The sequence below is a fragment of the Aspergillus japonicus genome (genome assembly GCF_003184785.1).
Source record: "Aspergillus japonicus CBS 114.51 unplaced genomic scaffold BO86scaffold_2, whole genome shotgun sequence".
Lineage (NCBI taxonomy): Eukaryota > Fungi > Ascomycota > Eurotiomycetes > Eurotiales > Aspergillaceae > Aspergillus > Aspergillus japonicus.
In genome coordinates, this window is record NW_020291639.1 from 1,277,283 (window position 1) to 1,292,983 (window position 15,701).

The following is a 15,701-nucleotide window of genomic DNA, read 5'->3' on the forward strand; positions in this document are numbered from 1 at the left end:
AAAAAAAAAAAAAAAAAAAAAAAAGGTAGATGCACTCGCAGAAGACCGTAGAAAGTCAGGAACGCGTGAACCAGAACAAGGAGGAAAGATCCATGATCATGACTTCATGGCGGGGCGATTGCGATCGAGTCTTGAGCTTGGACCACGTCGAGGTACTAAACCTACTCAGTATTAACAGTATTAACAGTCGTGACTGTCACCGCCCGCCCGCCTGTCATGCAGCCTGCATTGTTGCCAGGAAAGTGCCCGCATCCACTAACTTACTCTCTCTCCTTCTCCCCCTCCCCATCACTGTATGAGTAGTACCTTAGTCTCTTCCCTCATCTCTCCCACACATTATCACCGCTTGTCTTCTTTTCTCTCTTTCATCACTCCCCTCCCCTCTTCTTCGCTCTCTTACCACTTCCGATTCGGACCCTACTGCTAAGCGCTGCAGCTGGCTGTGGCTGCAAACCCTTCGCGCTTCTAATCGCCTCATCTCATCTTTGGAACCTTCCGCCGGACGGCCATCATGTTCCTGTTTTGGCTGTGCATGCTCTAGGCTCGAAAGAATTTAATATACAGTTTGCAATATCTCAATCGTCAACCACTTACCGGATAACTCAAAACCAGCGAAAGCAAGTGACCACCATCATCGAAGCGAACCCCCGCCGTCCGCCGTCCGCCGTCCGCCCTCCGTTGCCACTCATTACTCTGATAAGACAACACCATGGAAGCACAATCTAATCTACCGGACGGGGATGAAGGCCATCCGCAAGGTCGAATGCCTCTTCGTCCCCATCCGGAAGAGCCGTCAGTCTCGTCGTCCAACGCGCCAGGACTGACTAGTACATCGTCATCACAACCTTCACAGCGGCCGACCCTCACCACCAATAGCGGAGGCACGAACTCCGATAGAAAACCACTGCTCCCCACCACCAACGCCAGCAAAAAGGTTGCCATCCCCCGACAGCGGTCCGGGGCTGCCCCACGCTATGCTCGTCGCGTACCTTTGGCCTGCGAATCTTGTCGGCATCGCAAAACCAAGTGTAGTGGGGATACGCCCGTGTGTAGGCAGTGCAAGGAGCTGCGGGTTAGCTGCCGATATCCGATCTCCTGGCGTGAACGGACCAAGACGTTTGTCGATCTTATCGCACGCTTCCCTTGCGCTGGTCATTGACTTAAAGCATTTAGGCAGTTGAATAAGCTTTCTACCAAGACCTCCGATTATGAAAACCTCCTGCGGGACCTAAGTTCCGTCGTGGACGGTCGCGCTGCCGAGCGAATAAAACTTGTTTTAGAGAAGGTGAGTGTTCCCTCCATAGCCCGTAGTGTTCTGTGCTTCTTCATGTCCCTTGAAACAACCTGCGACGTTGGGTTAACCCTGATCAGCATTCGGGTAGTGAAAGCACCGCGACGTCCACCGAAGCACAGTCGAGTTCCGTAACGCCGCAGGACGAATTTGCAGACGATGACGTATCTTCAACCTCATCAATCGGATCGCTGGATGCAATAGATCGTGTCGAGGAAGATGTAAACCGAACCCCGAGTTCCCGAGCGACGGGTTATATGGGCAAGAACTCGGAGGTCATCTGGATGCAGCGAGTGCGCAAGGAGGCCGAACAACGTTCCCGCCGACTGCCAGGCTTCTACGACGCGGACCAGGAAAGCGATTTCGCGATTCATTCGGTCAACTACCACCTAGACGACATGGACATTTCTGTTCCTGGGCCCGTGCATGTGTACTGGATGCCGCCACGGAAGGTGGCCGATCAGCTCTTTCAGGATTACCTGGAGACCGTGCACCCGTTCTTTCCAATTGTCAACCGCACCCTCTTTTCCGCACAGTACAAGACCTTCTTTGATAGCGCCGCTCGGCCCGGTGACAAGTGGCTAGCCATCCTCAATATGATTTTCGCCATCTCCGCCAAGCATGCCCATTTGACGCAGGCGCCCTGGCGCGGGGACGACAACGATCATCTGGTCTATCTCACTCGAGCTCGGATTCTTAGCATGAACGGAGATGTGCTATTCAGTCATCCTGATCTTCAGCAGGTTCAGGTGGAAGGCTTAATCGCATATTATCTACTCTCTACGGACCAAATTAACAGGTAAGGCAGTTATAGTCCACTCCCTCATGTATGCCGTCCCATCTAACACGCAACCAACTAGGGCGTGGAGAATCGCAGCTCTGGCTGTACGGTCTGCTATCACACTAGGGCTCAATATGAAGAATACCAGCGAAAACACGGCTAAGATTTCTAAAGAAGCACGCTACCGTGTCTGGTGGTGTTTGTATACATTTGAGCACATGTTGGGTATCATGACCGGGCGGGCTTCATGCATCACCGATGGCATCTGCACGACGCCATTGCCACTTCCGTTCGAGGAGGAACAGCTCTCGGAGCCGGCTGCGACCAGGCTCCTTAACAACCCAGATATCCGTCAAGACTACATCGAATCCGCCCTTGCTTCTACATCCGTTCGGCAGATGCCATCTAACCCCCGGGGTGGCAGAGAAGCCGAAGCGTCAGATCAACCGCGCGATACCTCGTGGCTGCGAAATCTGCCCCCGAGCAGCGCCCTAGGCTTTCTCTATTATGTCGACCTCGCGGTCATTGCACAGGAAATTGTCAATCGGGTGTACTCACTTGATTGTATTTCCATCCCGTGGAGTCACATTGAGAACCGGATTGGTGAACTTCGGTCTCGGATTGACCTTTGGTACCAAAATCTCCATGAAGCGTACGACTTCTCGCGACGAGAAGATCAGAGCACGGATGTTATCCGTGTCAAGCTATTCCTCGCTTTCCACTACTATAGCGCGCGGATCACTCTGGGACGGCCATGCCTCTGTCGTCGTGACGCAAGGCAAACGGCTGCTAGCAAGAAGCCAACCTTCAGCCACGAGATGGCGGTTATAACTTTGGATTCTTCTCGACGTATGCTCGACTTGATGCCGGATGTGCCAGACGCAGCCCGTCTTTACCAAGTATGCCCCTGGTGGTGTATTCTGCACTACTTGATGCAAGCGACCTCGGTCTTACTGTTGGAGTTATCCTTTGGTTGTATTCACAAGCCAGAGGATGAGATGGCCTTTCTAGAATCCACAAAGAAGGCCATCCGCTGGCTCTTTGCGATGGCACAAAATAGCTTGGCATCTCGACGTGCCTGGGAATTGTGTTTTGGTAGTCTCCGGCAAATTTCCTATGGAATGGACTACGATATCAGCGATATGCCCGTCTTCGGATACGACCCTCGGCCGCACGATGTGACTCAACCTGGCCAACATCAAGCCGGACAGACCGCTAACTCAGGTCCCGTTTTCTACACATCTGCTGACATGAACCAATCTCTTGTTGCGTCGCAAGTGTCCAATTTGCACCATGATTCTGGATTGTCACTTACCATGAACCCTCAGGATCAACAGCAGCAGCAGCCATACCAACATCAACAACAGCACTCGGGCATGTCAATGAGTTTCATGCCTTCCGACCCCAGTCCCGGCGGCGATGCATATTTCCCGTATGACCCGATAAGCGGCGAATTCATTCGCTCTTTCTTCCCATCCTTCGGGGATGAGGATCAACCATGGGGGTGATAAGTACAATTCGACTTTCTGTCTTCTTGGAAAGTCGGTCTGACAGTACTATTTTCTACTCCCAGTAACCAATTCTTATTGCCACGATGCACCATGATATCGCACAATTTGGTTGGCCCCTACCTAAATTTCTCTTTGACTATTGTTGACCATGGTCTTGAAGCTTTGAAGACCCAATACAGCGTTCCTGAGTTTGTGCGCGGGCTTGATTCTCCTCTTCGCAACGTTGTCTCATATATATTGAGCGTCGAATGCGCTCTGACATCTGTCTCTATTTCGCTTGCTCCGCGCCTTATATTCTCATTCGCAACGATGTTCTGACTTCTTCTCCTGCTTCTTCTTTGTATTTGGTTTTCTATGCGAGCAACGTCTGGGCTTTGTGTACTGCGGTAAATTTGCTACGTGGAGTACTAGGCAGGCGAGACGGGAAATGAAGTCTGGCCTGAGCGACGAGGCCTGACTTTACTGGCGCTGGTGGAAATTTGTCATGAATCTAACGGATGGATGAATCAATGAATGGGGTGGGATGGTTGATTTATATGTTTTTTTATTTTTCCCTCTCGGTTTATAACAGCCTCTTCTTCTCTTGTACAGATCTCGTTGCGGAGATCAGGAATACCATATTCGAGTTTTCTCTACCTCTTCTACTTTCTATTTGCCATAGACGGGTGGGTTCGGTGCTGGCAGTTCATATCTAGTGGAGAGGGGGCTGAAGTTGCAGTTAGTATAATACTAGCTGAAGACTGGGTGGAATCCAGTTGCAACTGATGGCGAGCAGTTATCAACCACTTAACACCATATCGTTAACAATGTCAACAGTTCTATGACCTCTGTTCTCAAGGTCTATTAACCTTACAGTAAGGATGACACATCTCTTAACCTGGTCAATACTTCATACTAAATCAACATACTGATCGATACACAACCACTTTTACACCTACTTATATTCCAATCTTGAACAGTTTGAGTATAGTCATGATTATGAGTGGTTGAAAATCATTATGAATACTTACAGTAAGGTTGATGAGAACCCAGGTCTATTATAGGCGGTTGTTCGGAAAGGGGGGACCGACAAGGCTAATATGATACTAGGGCATTAATTGGAAAAGGTCAATCAATAGACAGAGTGGTATATAAAAAAATCTAACATTTAGGGAGAAGAGGTCCTGGCAACTGTACAGGTCAGGCTATACACATCTAGTATAAAACACACACACACATTGAGTTCGATCCCTCGAGGTCAGAAAGAAACCTGGGCCCTTCATCCGCGCACACGCAACACCCACACACAGAAGTAAGGGGGAGAAGAAACCGGAACGTCTATCTATACAAAAGCCACATCGCCGCGGACCGTGGAATCCTGGAAAAGAAAAAGGAAGATCACTTAATGATCTTTTTCCGCCCGTCCCCAACCGCATGCGGCCTCCGGAGCATCCACTCGGGCCCGACCAGGGTGGTCCGGTCCGGGAGGGTGCGCACGGAGAGCTCGGGCCCCGGCACGCTCTCGCCCCAGTACTCGCGCCGCTGCAGGGACAGATACCCGCCGGTTTCGCGGTTGACCTCGCTGTAGGAGAGGCCGAAGCGGAAGTAGCGCCGGATGCAGAAGTCCAGGACGGGCCAGGACGGGTTCTCCCGGCTCAACAGCTTCTGGGGCCGCTCGCGGGGATGGTCGGGGAGATCGGCGAGGACGTGCGCTCTCATCGATGCGGGCGCTTCTCTCGGCTCGGACTCGGAGCCTGGCTGTAATGTTGTGGACCGTGGCTCGAACTGGGGCGGCGTTGTTGGCTGACCTGGGTCGCGCGGAGGATGCAGGGCGCCGTCGGCAGACCGGGCCGCTGCCGCCGCCTTTCGGGCCTTGATTTTATCTGCCCAGTAATTGCCCTCGAAGTAGTCTTCTAATCGTGCATCCTGATCAAAGAACGATTCAGCCGTGTCGTGGTCGTCATCGTGACTTGTGTCCTCATGCACCGTGTTGTTGGCGTTGTATTCCTTCATCGCTGCCCGTAGGATGATCCGAATGGTATTCAGGTTCGGAATCACACACTTCTCCTGCTTGCCCCGGAAGTACACCGGATCGAAGTGGGGGTCGGCTCGCTCGAGGACGCGTTCGGAGTGCAGGTACATGCGCGGGATGCCGCCCTCCCGCATCCTGACCGTTTCCGGTGAGAGGATATCCAAGCAGGTCTTGAAGTAGAGGTTCATGCCCGCGGCGCTGCCTTGCGTGTCAACGACGGCCTCGAGGATCTGGTGGAACGCAGTCGAGGGAATGTAGGGGATCAAAGTGCGCGAAGTGACCTTGAATTTTTGGTGATGCGTGCTGGAAGCGGCGACATCACGAAGGGCAGGGGAATCCACGAAATCGAGGAAAATGCGGCAAAAACTCGCGAGGACACGTTGTTGGAAGTCCCGGCTCTGGACGGGGACAGCGCTGCCCGATAGGATCGGGCCCTGGCGTTCGTTGAACTCTCCGGTAAATAAACGGCCGAGGATTGCTTTCGCTGTGTCAAAAGAACTGACGAGGCTGGCGCGCTTCCGCTCATAGTCTGTACCGAGGCGTTCCGGATCTTCCCCTAACTCTTGGATCGCGTGTTCCAGACGGATGATCTCTGCTGCCAAGGTGGCAACGTTGCTGTGACCCCAGGACTTATGGCGGTGGCGGCGAAGGTACGCGAACACTGTTACCACTGAATCCCATTCGCCTTGAACTATGCGGTAGTTAAGAAGGGCACGCAAGGTGTTAGTGGAGAGAGGCTGCTGAAGAGATGCAATAACGGATTTAGCGAGGGCTTGGTTTTTCGTGGCGGCGGCAAAGCGAAGGATTGATGGTGCTATGTTCTGGTCACCGTACACGTCCTCTGAGATAGCAGGCCTTTCGACGTCTGTAGCAGAGAATAGCCATTCAGCGGACTCGTAAGCCCGTGACGCAGTGAGCAAGTCGAGCAGTTCGGCCAGCGTCACACTCGACAGATGCGGCATGGGTGACAAAGAAGAGTCGAGCGAGTCCCCAGCGCCTACGGCTTCCAGGTTAAAGGATTCGTCTGTCCGCTGTTGTCTGCTTTCGTCTTCTATTTCCTGCAGCCATGCAAATGTTCGTAAGGCCTCCCCAGACCGTCGCAAGGACGAAGAATACCTAAGGGTGTATTCGAGCAGGCCAACTGGCGCCAGAGTTTGATTGTAGAAATCCCACTGATGCAAGCTCTCGAGATGCCCTATATCCGTGACTTGCACGTAAGGCGGGACCCAAGGCGGCACTACAGTCGGTGAGGTCTTGAGAAGTTCAACAACACAAGTAGGGTCCTTTTGAGCGTTGATCCCTCCAGCTGATAGCACCCGCATGAGGAAAGAATTAAATCTCTGGGTTGTCACGAACAAACGCTTGACCCTCGGTGCAGAGATAATGAACCTTAATGAGAAAACGCAAGACGCCATGCGGCTGGGTGACATGCCTCGGAAACCGGTCCCTGAATATGCCAGGTTTGGGAGACTGTCGAACAATGCACAAACAACTTCCTCACTAATCGTTCGCTCACCCATCCCGACGAAGGGAGTTAGGTCAAGCCTTTTCTTGATGTAATTCTCCTGAAGTTGCCTGTAGAGCACTCCAGGGTCCTGTGGCTCACGCCATTTGCCTTCCAGGTCGATATCAGTCTTCCAAACGCGTGCGGACTCGTCGATCATATGCAGCTTGTTCCAGTTCTTGGCCGTCCAGCGGATGTCGCCCGAATGTCTCTTCATTCGTTCTATGAGCCACACCCCCTCTTCAGTGAAGCCTTGCTCGACACAGCACCAGAGAATCAACTCCATCCAAATTGATGGTCCTAGTTCACGGATGACCGGGTTGACCGGAATGAAGGGTGATTCTTGGCCTACTGCAGCAGCCTTGTCAGCCATGTCTGCCTCGTACTCCATCCATGCAGCATCAGTCAGAGCTTGCATGATTGAGGACTTGAGCAAGGACATCCCTGGAGGCCGAAATGAGCTCTGAAATCGAAGGGGCGGAGTCCAATCATAAACCTTGTCGGATATAGCGCCAGAGGTATGTAGACGGGCAAGAGTGCGGTGAACAACCGACATAGCCAACTTGGCTTCGTTGGGGGATGCATCCGCGGCGTCTAGTACAAGGGCACCCAGCGATTGCCATATCTGCGCCAGAAAGCGCTCATTTAACTCGGCAGCAAAGGGCCTGGCGGTACCGTGCTTCAGCGCAATCAATTTCCGGTCATTTGAGGCGCCGTGGCCCAGAGCCGGTGCAGCAGAAGGCGCAGAATCCACAGGTCGACGGGAAAGCTCATCAAGCGTTGAGTTCGGGTCCAGGGCCCAATGCACACCAGTTGGTGGCCGCGAGCGCCGCGAGAAGTCAGTGGCGGCTTCGGAGGCGTCCAGCAGACGACCTAAAACGAAATCCACAGCAGCCCAGTTGTTCAACCGAAAGCCAAGATAAGTCAGCAGGTCCAAGTTTCGATGCTTTCGGGCTCGATATAGCGTGTTGGTTATGTCGACAGCTTCTGCGAAAGATTCCTGGGCCATAGACGACGAATCGGTGGAGGAATGTTCCGAACTCTTCTCCGCCTCCTCCCCATTGTAGCCCCTGCGCAACAGTGGTGGCAAACGCTCCTCCAGCAGTCCGAGCCAGCGTTCACTGGGGTCGTGTTCCTTTTCACCTACTCTGGGTTGCGGCATCTTCCTCATCCCCTGGGCACTGATGAATTCATAAGTGAAGGCTGTGCTGTCTGCGGCGAAGCGTTGGTAGATCCCACGTCGCCGCGCCGCGGAGGAAGCCCAGCGCGAGCTGGGAGGGGAAGAGGCATGGGTTTCGCAGAAATGACCGATCGAAGGAGGAGAGGAGATTCGAGAAGGCCCATGATGCGGGCGCAGCGGACGAGCTGAGGACAAGCACCTTTTCATGACACGATAGTGGTACTAGCGGAGGTGGCTTACGGGCGGAGGAAGTCCAAAACTCGAAGTGACCGTTGAAAGAGTATTCTGTGACGCATGTCTAGTCACAGGGACCAGGTCAAATGTATACCATAAAACCAGAGCAGAATATATTATGTAGAAAATGGTTCTTGGTAAGACGATAAAGAGACGGGATTGACAACGAGAAAAGATTCTTTGAAAGTTATTGGCGCTGGGAAAAGTTCAGTTCCTGGCGGGAGGAACTTTTTACAGATGGAAGGCAAAAGCAGCACTGATAGCTATATGCTGACTCAGCCACAGGGGCTTATCTCGTCGCCAATCAGTGATGCGCCATTTACTCAGTACTCAGTAACAATGCAATATCATCTAGAATACTACGTACGACATAAGTATACCTCACATAATTTAATAGCCTTGGACCTGATAGATAGACTGCACAGGTGATGATGGAATTTGGCATTTCAAGTCTCAGACAATGCTATCAAAATACAACAGTGCCTTATGTAACATATTAATCAAAGGGAATTCATGTATATGCAAACCCTGAAGGTATGAAGGTAGATAGGTAGATCAATGACTCGACCCGAATAGCGACCAGTGGCCAAAGGTATCAATGAAAACAAAAAGGTAGAAAGACCAGACCTAGTATGAACCGACATGAACAGAACGTGGCCCATACTACAACAGAACCTACCAATAGCGCCTGAGAATCAAACCCCAAACAAACCAAGCCCAGCCGAATAATGAACCCTGTGGATCGAACAGTGTATTCTCTCATGAATGTGAGCCATCACTCTGGCTCAGCCGGGTTCATAGCTCTTCGGTAACCATCTCAATATCCTCTTCTTCAGCAAACTGCATATCACCTCCCAGCTCTTGCTCGACTTCATCAACGACAAAGCTTTCGTAATCTTCCAGTCCTTTCTGAACATGGACCTTGAAGCGAATAACATCATTCAGCATACTTTCCACATTTGTGTGTAGTTCTTCCCGTAGAGAGTTCGCACGGAGCGTCAACTGCTCGTATTCAATGTTGGTATTCATCTCACGCTGCTCCATCAGTTGAACGCTTTCGCTGAGCGTAGCGCGCATCTTGGCCAGCTCTTTCTCCATCTTCTCAATTTGGGCATCCGACGCCAGCTTCTGAGTAGTGGTAATCTCCTTGAGCCTTTCAAACTCCTCTTCGGCGGCGCGCCGCTTGTGTTCCAAGGCTTCGACTTCGCTTCTTTTCTCGTCCATCGCCTCCTTGATGTTGTCCAGCAGATTGCGACGCTCCATGTCATCGTCAATTGCGCGTTTCCGGCGCTCGTTGATGTCCTTGCGGAGAGTCTGGAGATTACTACGAACGGCACCACGTAGGTCCAGGTTCAACAAGTGAGCCGGGTGGTATCCAGTGAAAGGCTCCGCAAGCAGTCGGTCTCCTTCCGGAGAGATTCTGTTCGGGAGACCACCAATTTGAGATGACGAGAAATTGCTCTCGTTGACATTCAGACTTAGCTCGTATTCATCCCCCTTGGCGTTCACGGCAGACGATGGGATCAAACTGTTTTGGTAGCCGAGGGTGTTGTAGGCTTTGACCACCTCCTCCAAGTCCTCTAGCTTCTTGCTTGCTTCCGCCTCCTTGGCCATGACCCGGGCATGCGTTTCTTCCAACCGGTTGACAGTGTCTTCAAGGTTTTTCTGCAGCCGCTCGCGCTCGGTGTTCATACGATCGATGTCTTGAATAGTTAGGCCCTGCTGGTCGACACTGGCCTGGAGCCCGGACCGTTCATCCTCCGCCGCTTGCAGGTCCGCTTCGGTCTTTTTGAGTTCGTCCTCCAAGAATTTGATGCGATTCTCGTACTTCTCAATCTTGCCCTGCACATTCTGGTTGTAATCTTCGAATTTCCTTTTGTCGTCCTCCAAGATGCGGAAGTGTTTGTCCAGCTTGGCCATGTCCGGGGCATTCTTCTCTAACTCTTCGATCTGATCGCGTAGGGCCCGATTCTCAGCCTCGAGGACCTGCATCTCTTGCACATACTTCTCGTTGCCCTTCTCAAACTCCTGTGCCATCATCTCAACATGTGGAACAAGCCTCTTCTCTGCCGTTTCGTCATCTTCCTCCTCCCCACCCTGAAGCCAATCATGGTAGGCACTGGTAAGGAACCGGAAGATGATACGGTCGCCCGAGACGTCTACGCCCATTTCTGCGCAGGCTTCGTCATATTCCCCAAGAAGAAACCGATCCATCATCTGCGCTAGTTGCATGAGCCAATGTAGCATGCCGAGGAAAGTGGGCCAGTTTTGGCCGCCAACTGCTGCGATTTGCGACTTTGTGATGCCTTTCTCGTAGGGGTAACGCAGCTGCTTCAATATCGGCGGCACTTCCGCATCCATGCTCTTCTGAAATTTGTGGCCCGGGTCGATGCGATGATATAGCCACTGGAAGATGTAGTTGAAGTCTTTTTGGGTCGGTGACCGTAACGTGTTCTGACCCAGTGAGTGCTTCATCTCAAGTTCAAAGTTGTTATGTGTCAGATACTCCAACAGCTCTTGGCCGATCCGCGCCTGGAAAGACCTGTCTCTGAGAGGTCTCGGGTCTCTTGGGACACCAGCTACTGTGGGGACCTGGGTGAAGAACGACTGATGTGCCATGGCGCCACCCATGGACGGGCGTGAGAACACACTACTCCGTCGCTGTAACGCCTGCGCAGCCGCTGTATTGGATGCCATAGCTCCAGGAGCGAGGCTGGGGCGTCCCACGCTGGGCCCATGGAAGATATTGCTCGACACCGAGCGCCGGACTGACGAGAGACCGGCGTCTGCACCAAGACCCCCACCCGATGAAGATCGCTGGAAATTCGGCTGTTGTGGGCGACTGGCAGAGTTCATAATCGACATGGAGCGGGTGTGCTGGGAAGTGAAGGGAGGGTTCTGGTATCCAACGGAGCTGGTACGTTTGAGGGCGGATGAGGGTTGGGGAAGAGCGGAGTAGTTCTGAACGCTTCCAAGCGCCATCGACTAGATGTAGCAGTCAGCATTACTTCGAGTCTGGGATTTTCTTGCATCCATGTAGGGGGTGCGATAAGTTGGGGCGCATACCTCGCGAGGGCGCCTGATGCTGAACAGTCCGGTATCTTGCGACATGATGAGGAGGCAGCCGCGACGGCAGCTGTCGAATTTGGGGCAATCACAAAATCGGCCCAAAGTACCAACTGAGGTATTCCAATAGAAGTGAGGGCCAGGAGCTGAAGGGATTGTGCAGCACGAAGCTGAAACACCAACTTAAACCGTAGAAATGGAGGGAGATTTTGGACGGGGCAGCAGCAACCGAGCGGGCAGATCATGGATGTAAACAAGACATGCCACTTTGCTTGAAAATAGCAGGCGGTGAGCTGGCTGGGAACAACAGCAGAGCTGAAGAGGTGCACTAACCGGATCCGGACTGAGCCACTCTTATCAACCATGATCCTCCACGATCACGGGCCCCTCTGGGGATACGCCGAATCCGCCGCGGTACCGGCTGTGATTAGTTGCCCAGTGCTTATTACAGTAAGTAACCCAGTCCCGTCCTAGCCTCCCCTCCCCAACTTCCGAGGTCCAATTCCCTCCCCTTCTCCTCCTCCACCTCCTACTAATCTTCCACTTCACTTTCCGTCCCCTTGTTCCTTCCAATTCTTACTCACTGCGTACCTTGTCGCTGGATAGACTCTCGTTTCGTCACAGCCGAAACAGAGTCCTTGGTGGACCCGTCATCATGGTTCGCGAGGAGCTTATCTCATCTGCGGTAGGTTTATTGCCTCAATGCCTCATCTGTCATGTGCTGTTGCCGCAATCGGAGCTAACTCTTATCCTCGACATCATAGATCACCTGTAGGTAATCATCGGCGCGCTGCCATTGCGATCCATTCTGTCGCGGTCTCTAATTTGAGGATAGTCCTCCAAGACCCGTCTGTCGCCTCTTCGCCGATCGAAAAGCGAGTCGCATTCCTGCAGTCAAAGAACCTAACGAAAGAAGAGATCGATGTCGCTCTTTCGCGAGTAGGTGAAGATCCGGCCGCGGCGGCCGCGGCAATATCATCTTCGAGCTATCAGCCTTCTTCCCAACAAGCAGTTTACCGACCCCCTCCACCTCAGCCACCTGCTCCGGGATATGGCTATCCACCGTATGGTCAATGGCAGCCTCCGCCAGAGTAAGTGGCTGTCCGCCAAGATATTTTTGGGAATGCTAATTTCGCCGTCATGGCAGACCTCCAAAGCGGGACTGGCGGGATTGGTTTATTATGGCTACTGTTGTGGGTGGTGTCGGTTACGGGCTGTACACTATCACGAAGGTCAGTTCTTCCTCATTTGACCCACAGCCGTGCTGCGGAAGGAGCTGACATCTATCAAGCGATATATCACACCCTTGATCGCACCCCCCACACCACCACAGTTGGAACAGGACAAGCAGGATATTGATGAGCAGTTCTCCCGTGCATTTACGCTTATCGATCAACTCTCCACCGATACAGCCGCTCTGAAGTCTGCAGAAGAAGAGCGATCGGAGCGACTCGACGCTGCCCTCAGAGAGGTAGAGACTCTCGTTTCCGATATGAAGAACGCATCCCGTCGGAGAGACGACGAGACCCGCCGCATTAGCGACGAAGTCAAGTCGTTGAAAGACGCCATTCCTAAGGCAATGGAGAGTGCTCGCGAAGGCAACGAGAATCGTTTGAAGGAGCTGAGCACTGAATTGAAGAGCTTGAAAGTTCTTCTGGGAAATCGACTTGGTGGCGGTGGTAGCGGTGCCAACTCGTCCATCGCTGGACGGGCTGTGGGCGGCATCCCTCTTCCGACTGCTTCACGGCCAGCAGATGAATCGGCCTCTGCCTCTAACGCAACAAACGGATCGACTGCGGGATTGACGGAACAGCCATCGCAATCGGCTCAGCCGAGTCCGAGCGCCAGTACTGCATCCTTGGGCAACAACCCTCTTTCGCAGTTCGGTCGGTCTGCCTCTATCCCTGCTTGGCAGATGGCGGCTGCCAACCGATCCAAGACTGCCTCCCCGGCGCCATCGAATGCCGCCGACAACTCCGCCGCCACTACCACGGCCAGTGAGCAGCAAAGCGCCCCAGCTAGCTAGACAATACCCTACACATACTCATGCGACGCTTTCTGTCATCTCACCTATTCCAAGTTCCCTGGGTAGGGTTACTATTGATGCCATGAAGATGAATATGATGCAGCGGTTGTACGTTTGGCAGTAAAAGGTTCGCACTTGTATAGTAGACGCTACATAAGAGGAAATGCCAAAATTGATTAGCGCAGAGCAAGCAATTGATCGATCGCTACAGTCCCCTTAATTATCTCCTCACTGTAAATCCTGTATTGTATGAATGAGCATGCACAGTACTGTACTCCGTACCTCCGCACTCTCCACCAACGCCGCCGCCTCGGCCGCCAAAGCTTGGCATCGTCAACTCCGCCATCCAACTCTCTTAACTTCCATCTGGATCAGCTTCTCTCGCCCGCCCTTCACAGACAACATAAACGACACAACACAATGTCTTCTCGAGATCACCATCGCGGTCGCGCTGATCCAGTCTCTCGACCTCGCTCCCGCACCCGATCGCGCACTCGCTCCCCGGACACAACAGACCGAACAGACCGTCACCGAAGCAGACGTCATCACCATCATCGCCATCATCACGATGACCGCCACGACCGCGACTACCGTCGCCATACAGACACCCACCGCGACCGACACACTCAAGACGCAGACCGAGACCGTCACCGCCGCCACCGTCACCGCCATCACTCCTCCTCCCACCGCACCGCGGACACAGCGCAAGCCGCGCCCCAGCCCCGAGTCCTCCCCTATGGCTCGCGCGAACTCACCAAACACGACCTAACCACCTTCACCCCGCTCTTCGCCATGTACCTCGACATCCAGAAAGGGCTCTACCTCGAGGACCTCCCGGAGGACGAAGTCAAGGGCCGCTGGAAGAGTTTCATCCGCAAATGGTACCTAGCGCTCCCTCTCGTCCCGCCCCTTCCATCTGTTTTATACTTTTGCGCAAAACACACCTTGCCCAGAAAACACATGGGAGCAATAAACCCCTAAGACTAACATACCAGGAACCACGGCGAACTAGCAGAAGGATGGTATGATCCCGCGATGCTGGAGCGGGCGCGGTCAAACCTCGACGACGCTCCCCCTCCTCCTTCTCATCCCCCTGCCGCCGGACCGCAATCCTCCTCCGTTACCGCCCACAACCAACAGATTGAGCGTCATTCCGAACGAGACCGCCACAACACCGACGACGACGACAACAACGAGAACAATGACAATGAAGAAGACGACTATGGCCCCACGCTCCCCCAGCCCGACAAATCCCTATCCGGGCCCACGATCCCCACGATCCAGGACCTAGAACTGAGAAAAGGTAACGCCGCATATCCCAGAGCCACAGCATCCCCCTTTCCCGCTCTGCGAATTCACAGTCCTTGTGACTGTGACATGACAAGAAACACAAGCGAGCGACTAACACATACCCTAAAAAAAAAAACAGAACAAGCGCGCGAAGACGCCCTCGCGGCGCGCCAGGACTCCCAATCCCAGTACCGAAGCGAGGTGCGCGCCCACCGCGCAGAAGTACGGCACATGCAGGAGGAGGTGGCGCCGCGGGCGGAGCCGGGGACGCACGAGCGGCGGATGGAGAAGCGGCAGGAGGCGGCGCAGGCGAACCGGGCGTTCGCGGAGGCGCGGCGCGGCGGGTCGCCGGGGGCGGCGGCGGTGCCGGACGAGGACCTGCTGGGGTCCGGGGAGAACGAGCTGGAGGCGATGAAGAAGTCGCGGGAGCGGGAGCAGCGCAAGAAGAACGAGCGGGAGCTCCGGCGCGAGGAGATCATGCGCGCGCGCGCGGCCGAGCGCGAGGAGCGGCTGCAGAAGTACCGCGCGAAGGAGGAGGAGACGATCGGGTGGCTGAAGACGTTGGCCAAGCAGCGGTTTGGATGATTTCCTGCAGCTTTCCCTCCTCCTATCTTATGTGGCGTGATGGGAATCGAAGGCATTGTGGATGGTAGTGACGCTCACTGCTCGGTTCGGAGACTTACATACAGATTCGTAGCTGGACATATGACTATCAAAATCGATCCAGAACACTATCCTAATACATCTGATTGTCTTATCGAGAGTATATATGTACTGGCCCAGATAAGCAAAACTCCTTCCATTTCT

General features: G+C 53.5%; 4 protein-coding genes across 4 annotated transcripts; 2 read left to right on the forward strand and 2 right to left on the reverse strand.

Annotated features, from left to right (window-relative positions):
• Nucleotides 1–709: 709 nt before the first annotated feature.
• On the forward strand, nucleotides 710–3,580 carry BO86DRAFT_301510 (Zn(II)2Cys6 transcription factor; the record flags this gene model as incomplete). The annotated part of the gene is made up of 4 exons (XM_025667495.1): nucleotides 710–1,116; nucleotides 1,174–1,312; nucleotides 1,372–2,090; nucleotides 2,152–3,580. 4 exons carry the CDS (start codon nucleotides 710–712, stop codon nucleotides 3,578–3,580), a joined length of 2,694 nt encoding a protein of 897 aa, XP_025533071.1.
• Nucleotides 3,581–3,880: 300 nt separating this feature from the next.
• On the reverse strand, nucleotides 3,881–8,260 carry BO86DRAFT_415115 (uncharacterized protein; the record flags this gene model as incomplete). Its single annotated transcript, XM_025674884.1, has 3 exons — nucleotides 3,881–3,935; nucleotides 5,121–5,209; nucleotides 5,549–8,260. 3 exons carry the CDS (start codon nucleotides 8,258–8,260, stop codon nucleotides 3,881–3,883), a joined length of 2,856 nt encoding a protein of 951 aa, XP_025533072.1.
• Nucleotides 8,261–8,952: 692 nt separating this feature from the next.
• Nucleotides 8,953–11,787, reverse strand: BO86DRAFT_329081 (kinetochore-associated Ndc80 complex subunit NDC80). Its single transcript, XM_025668663.1, has 2 exons — nucleotides 11,579–11,787; nucleotides 8,953–11,497 (listed from the first exon to the last, which is right to left on the reverse strand). The coding sequence occupies exons 1-2, from the start codon at nucleotides 11,621–11,623 to the stop codon at nucleotides 9,308–9,310; spliced, it is 2,235 nt and encodes a 744-aa protein (XP_025533073.1). The 5' UTR covers nucleotides 11,624–11,787; the 3' UTR covers nucleotides 8,953–9,307.
• Nucleotides 11,788–12,077: 290 nt separating this feature from the next.
• Nucleotides 12,078–15,635, forward strand: BO86DRAFT_444881 (uncharacterized protein). Its single transcript, XM_025676409.1, has 8 exons — nucleotides 12,078–12,263; nucleotides 12,343–12,349; nucleotides 12,414–12,669; nucleotides 12,726–12,810; nucleotides 12,870–13,575; nucleotides 14,065–14,485; nucleotides 14,600–14,907; nucleotides 15,034–15,635. Exons 1-8 carry the CDS (start codon nucleotides 12,234–12,236, stop codon nucleotides 15,477–15,479), a joined length of 2,259 nt encoding a protein of 752 aa, XP_025533074.1. The 5' UTR covers nucleotides 12,078–12,233; the 3' UTR covers nucleotides 15,480–15,635.
• Nucleotides 15,636–15,701: the final 66 nt, after the last annotated feature.

Excerpts from the sequence above, each read along its gene's own strand:
- BO86DRAFT_329081 (XM_025668663.1), bottom strand. The coding sequence starts at position 11,623 with ATGTCGCAAGATACCGGACTGTTCAGCATCAGGCGCCCTCGCGAG. Across the intron at positions 11,498-11,578 it reads GCATCAGGCGCCCTCGCGAG|TCGATGGCGCTTGGAAGCGT; the intron begins GTATGCGCCCCA and ends TGCTACATCTAG.
- BO86DRAFT_444881 (XM_025676409.1), top strand. The coding sequence starts at position 12,234 with ATGGTTCGCGAGGAGCTTATCTCATCTGCG. Across the intron at positions 13,576-14,064 it reads CGCCGCCACTACCACGGCCA|TCTCTCGACCTCGCTCCCGC; the intron begins GTGAGCAGCAAA and ends GCGCTGATCCAG. Across the intron at positions 14,486-14,599 it reads AAGAGTTTCATCCGCAAATG|GAACCACGGCGAACTAGCAG; the intron begins GTACCTAGCGCT and ends CTAACATACCAG.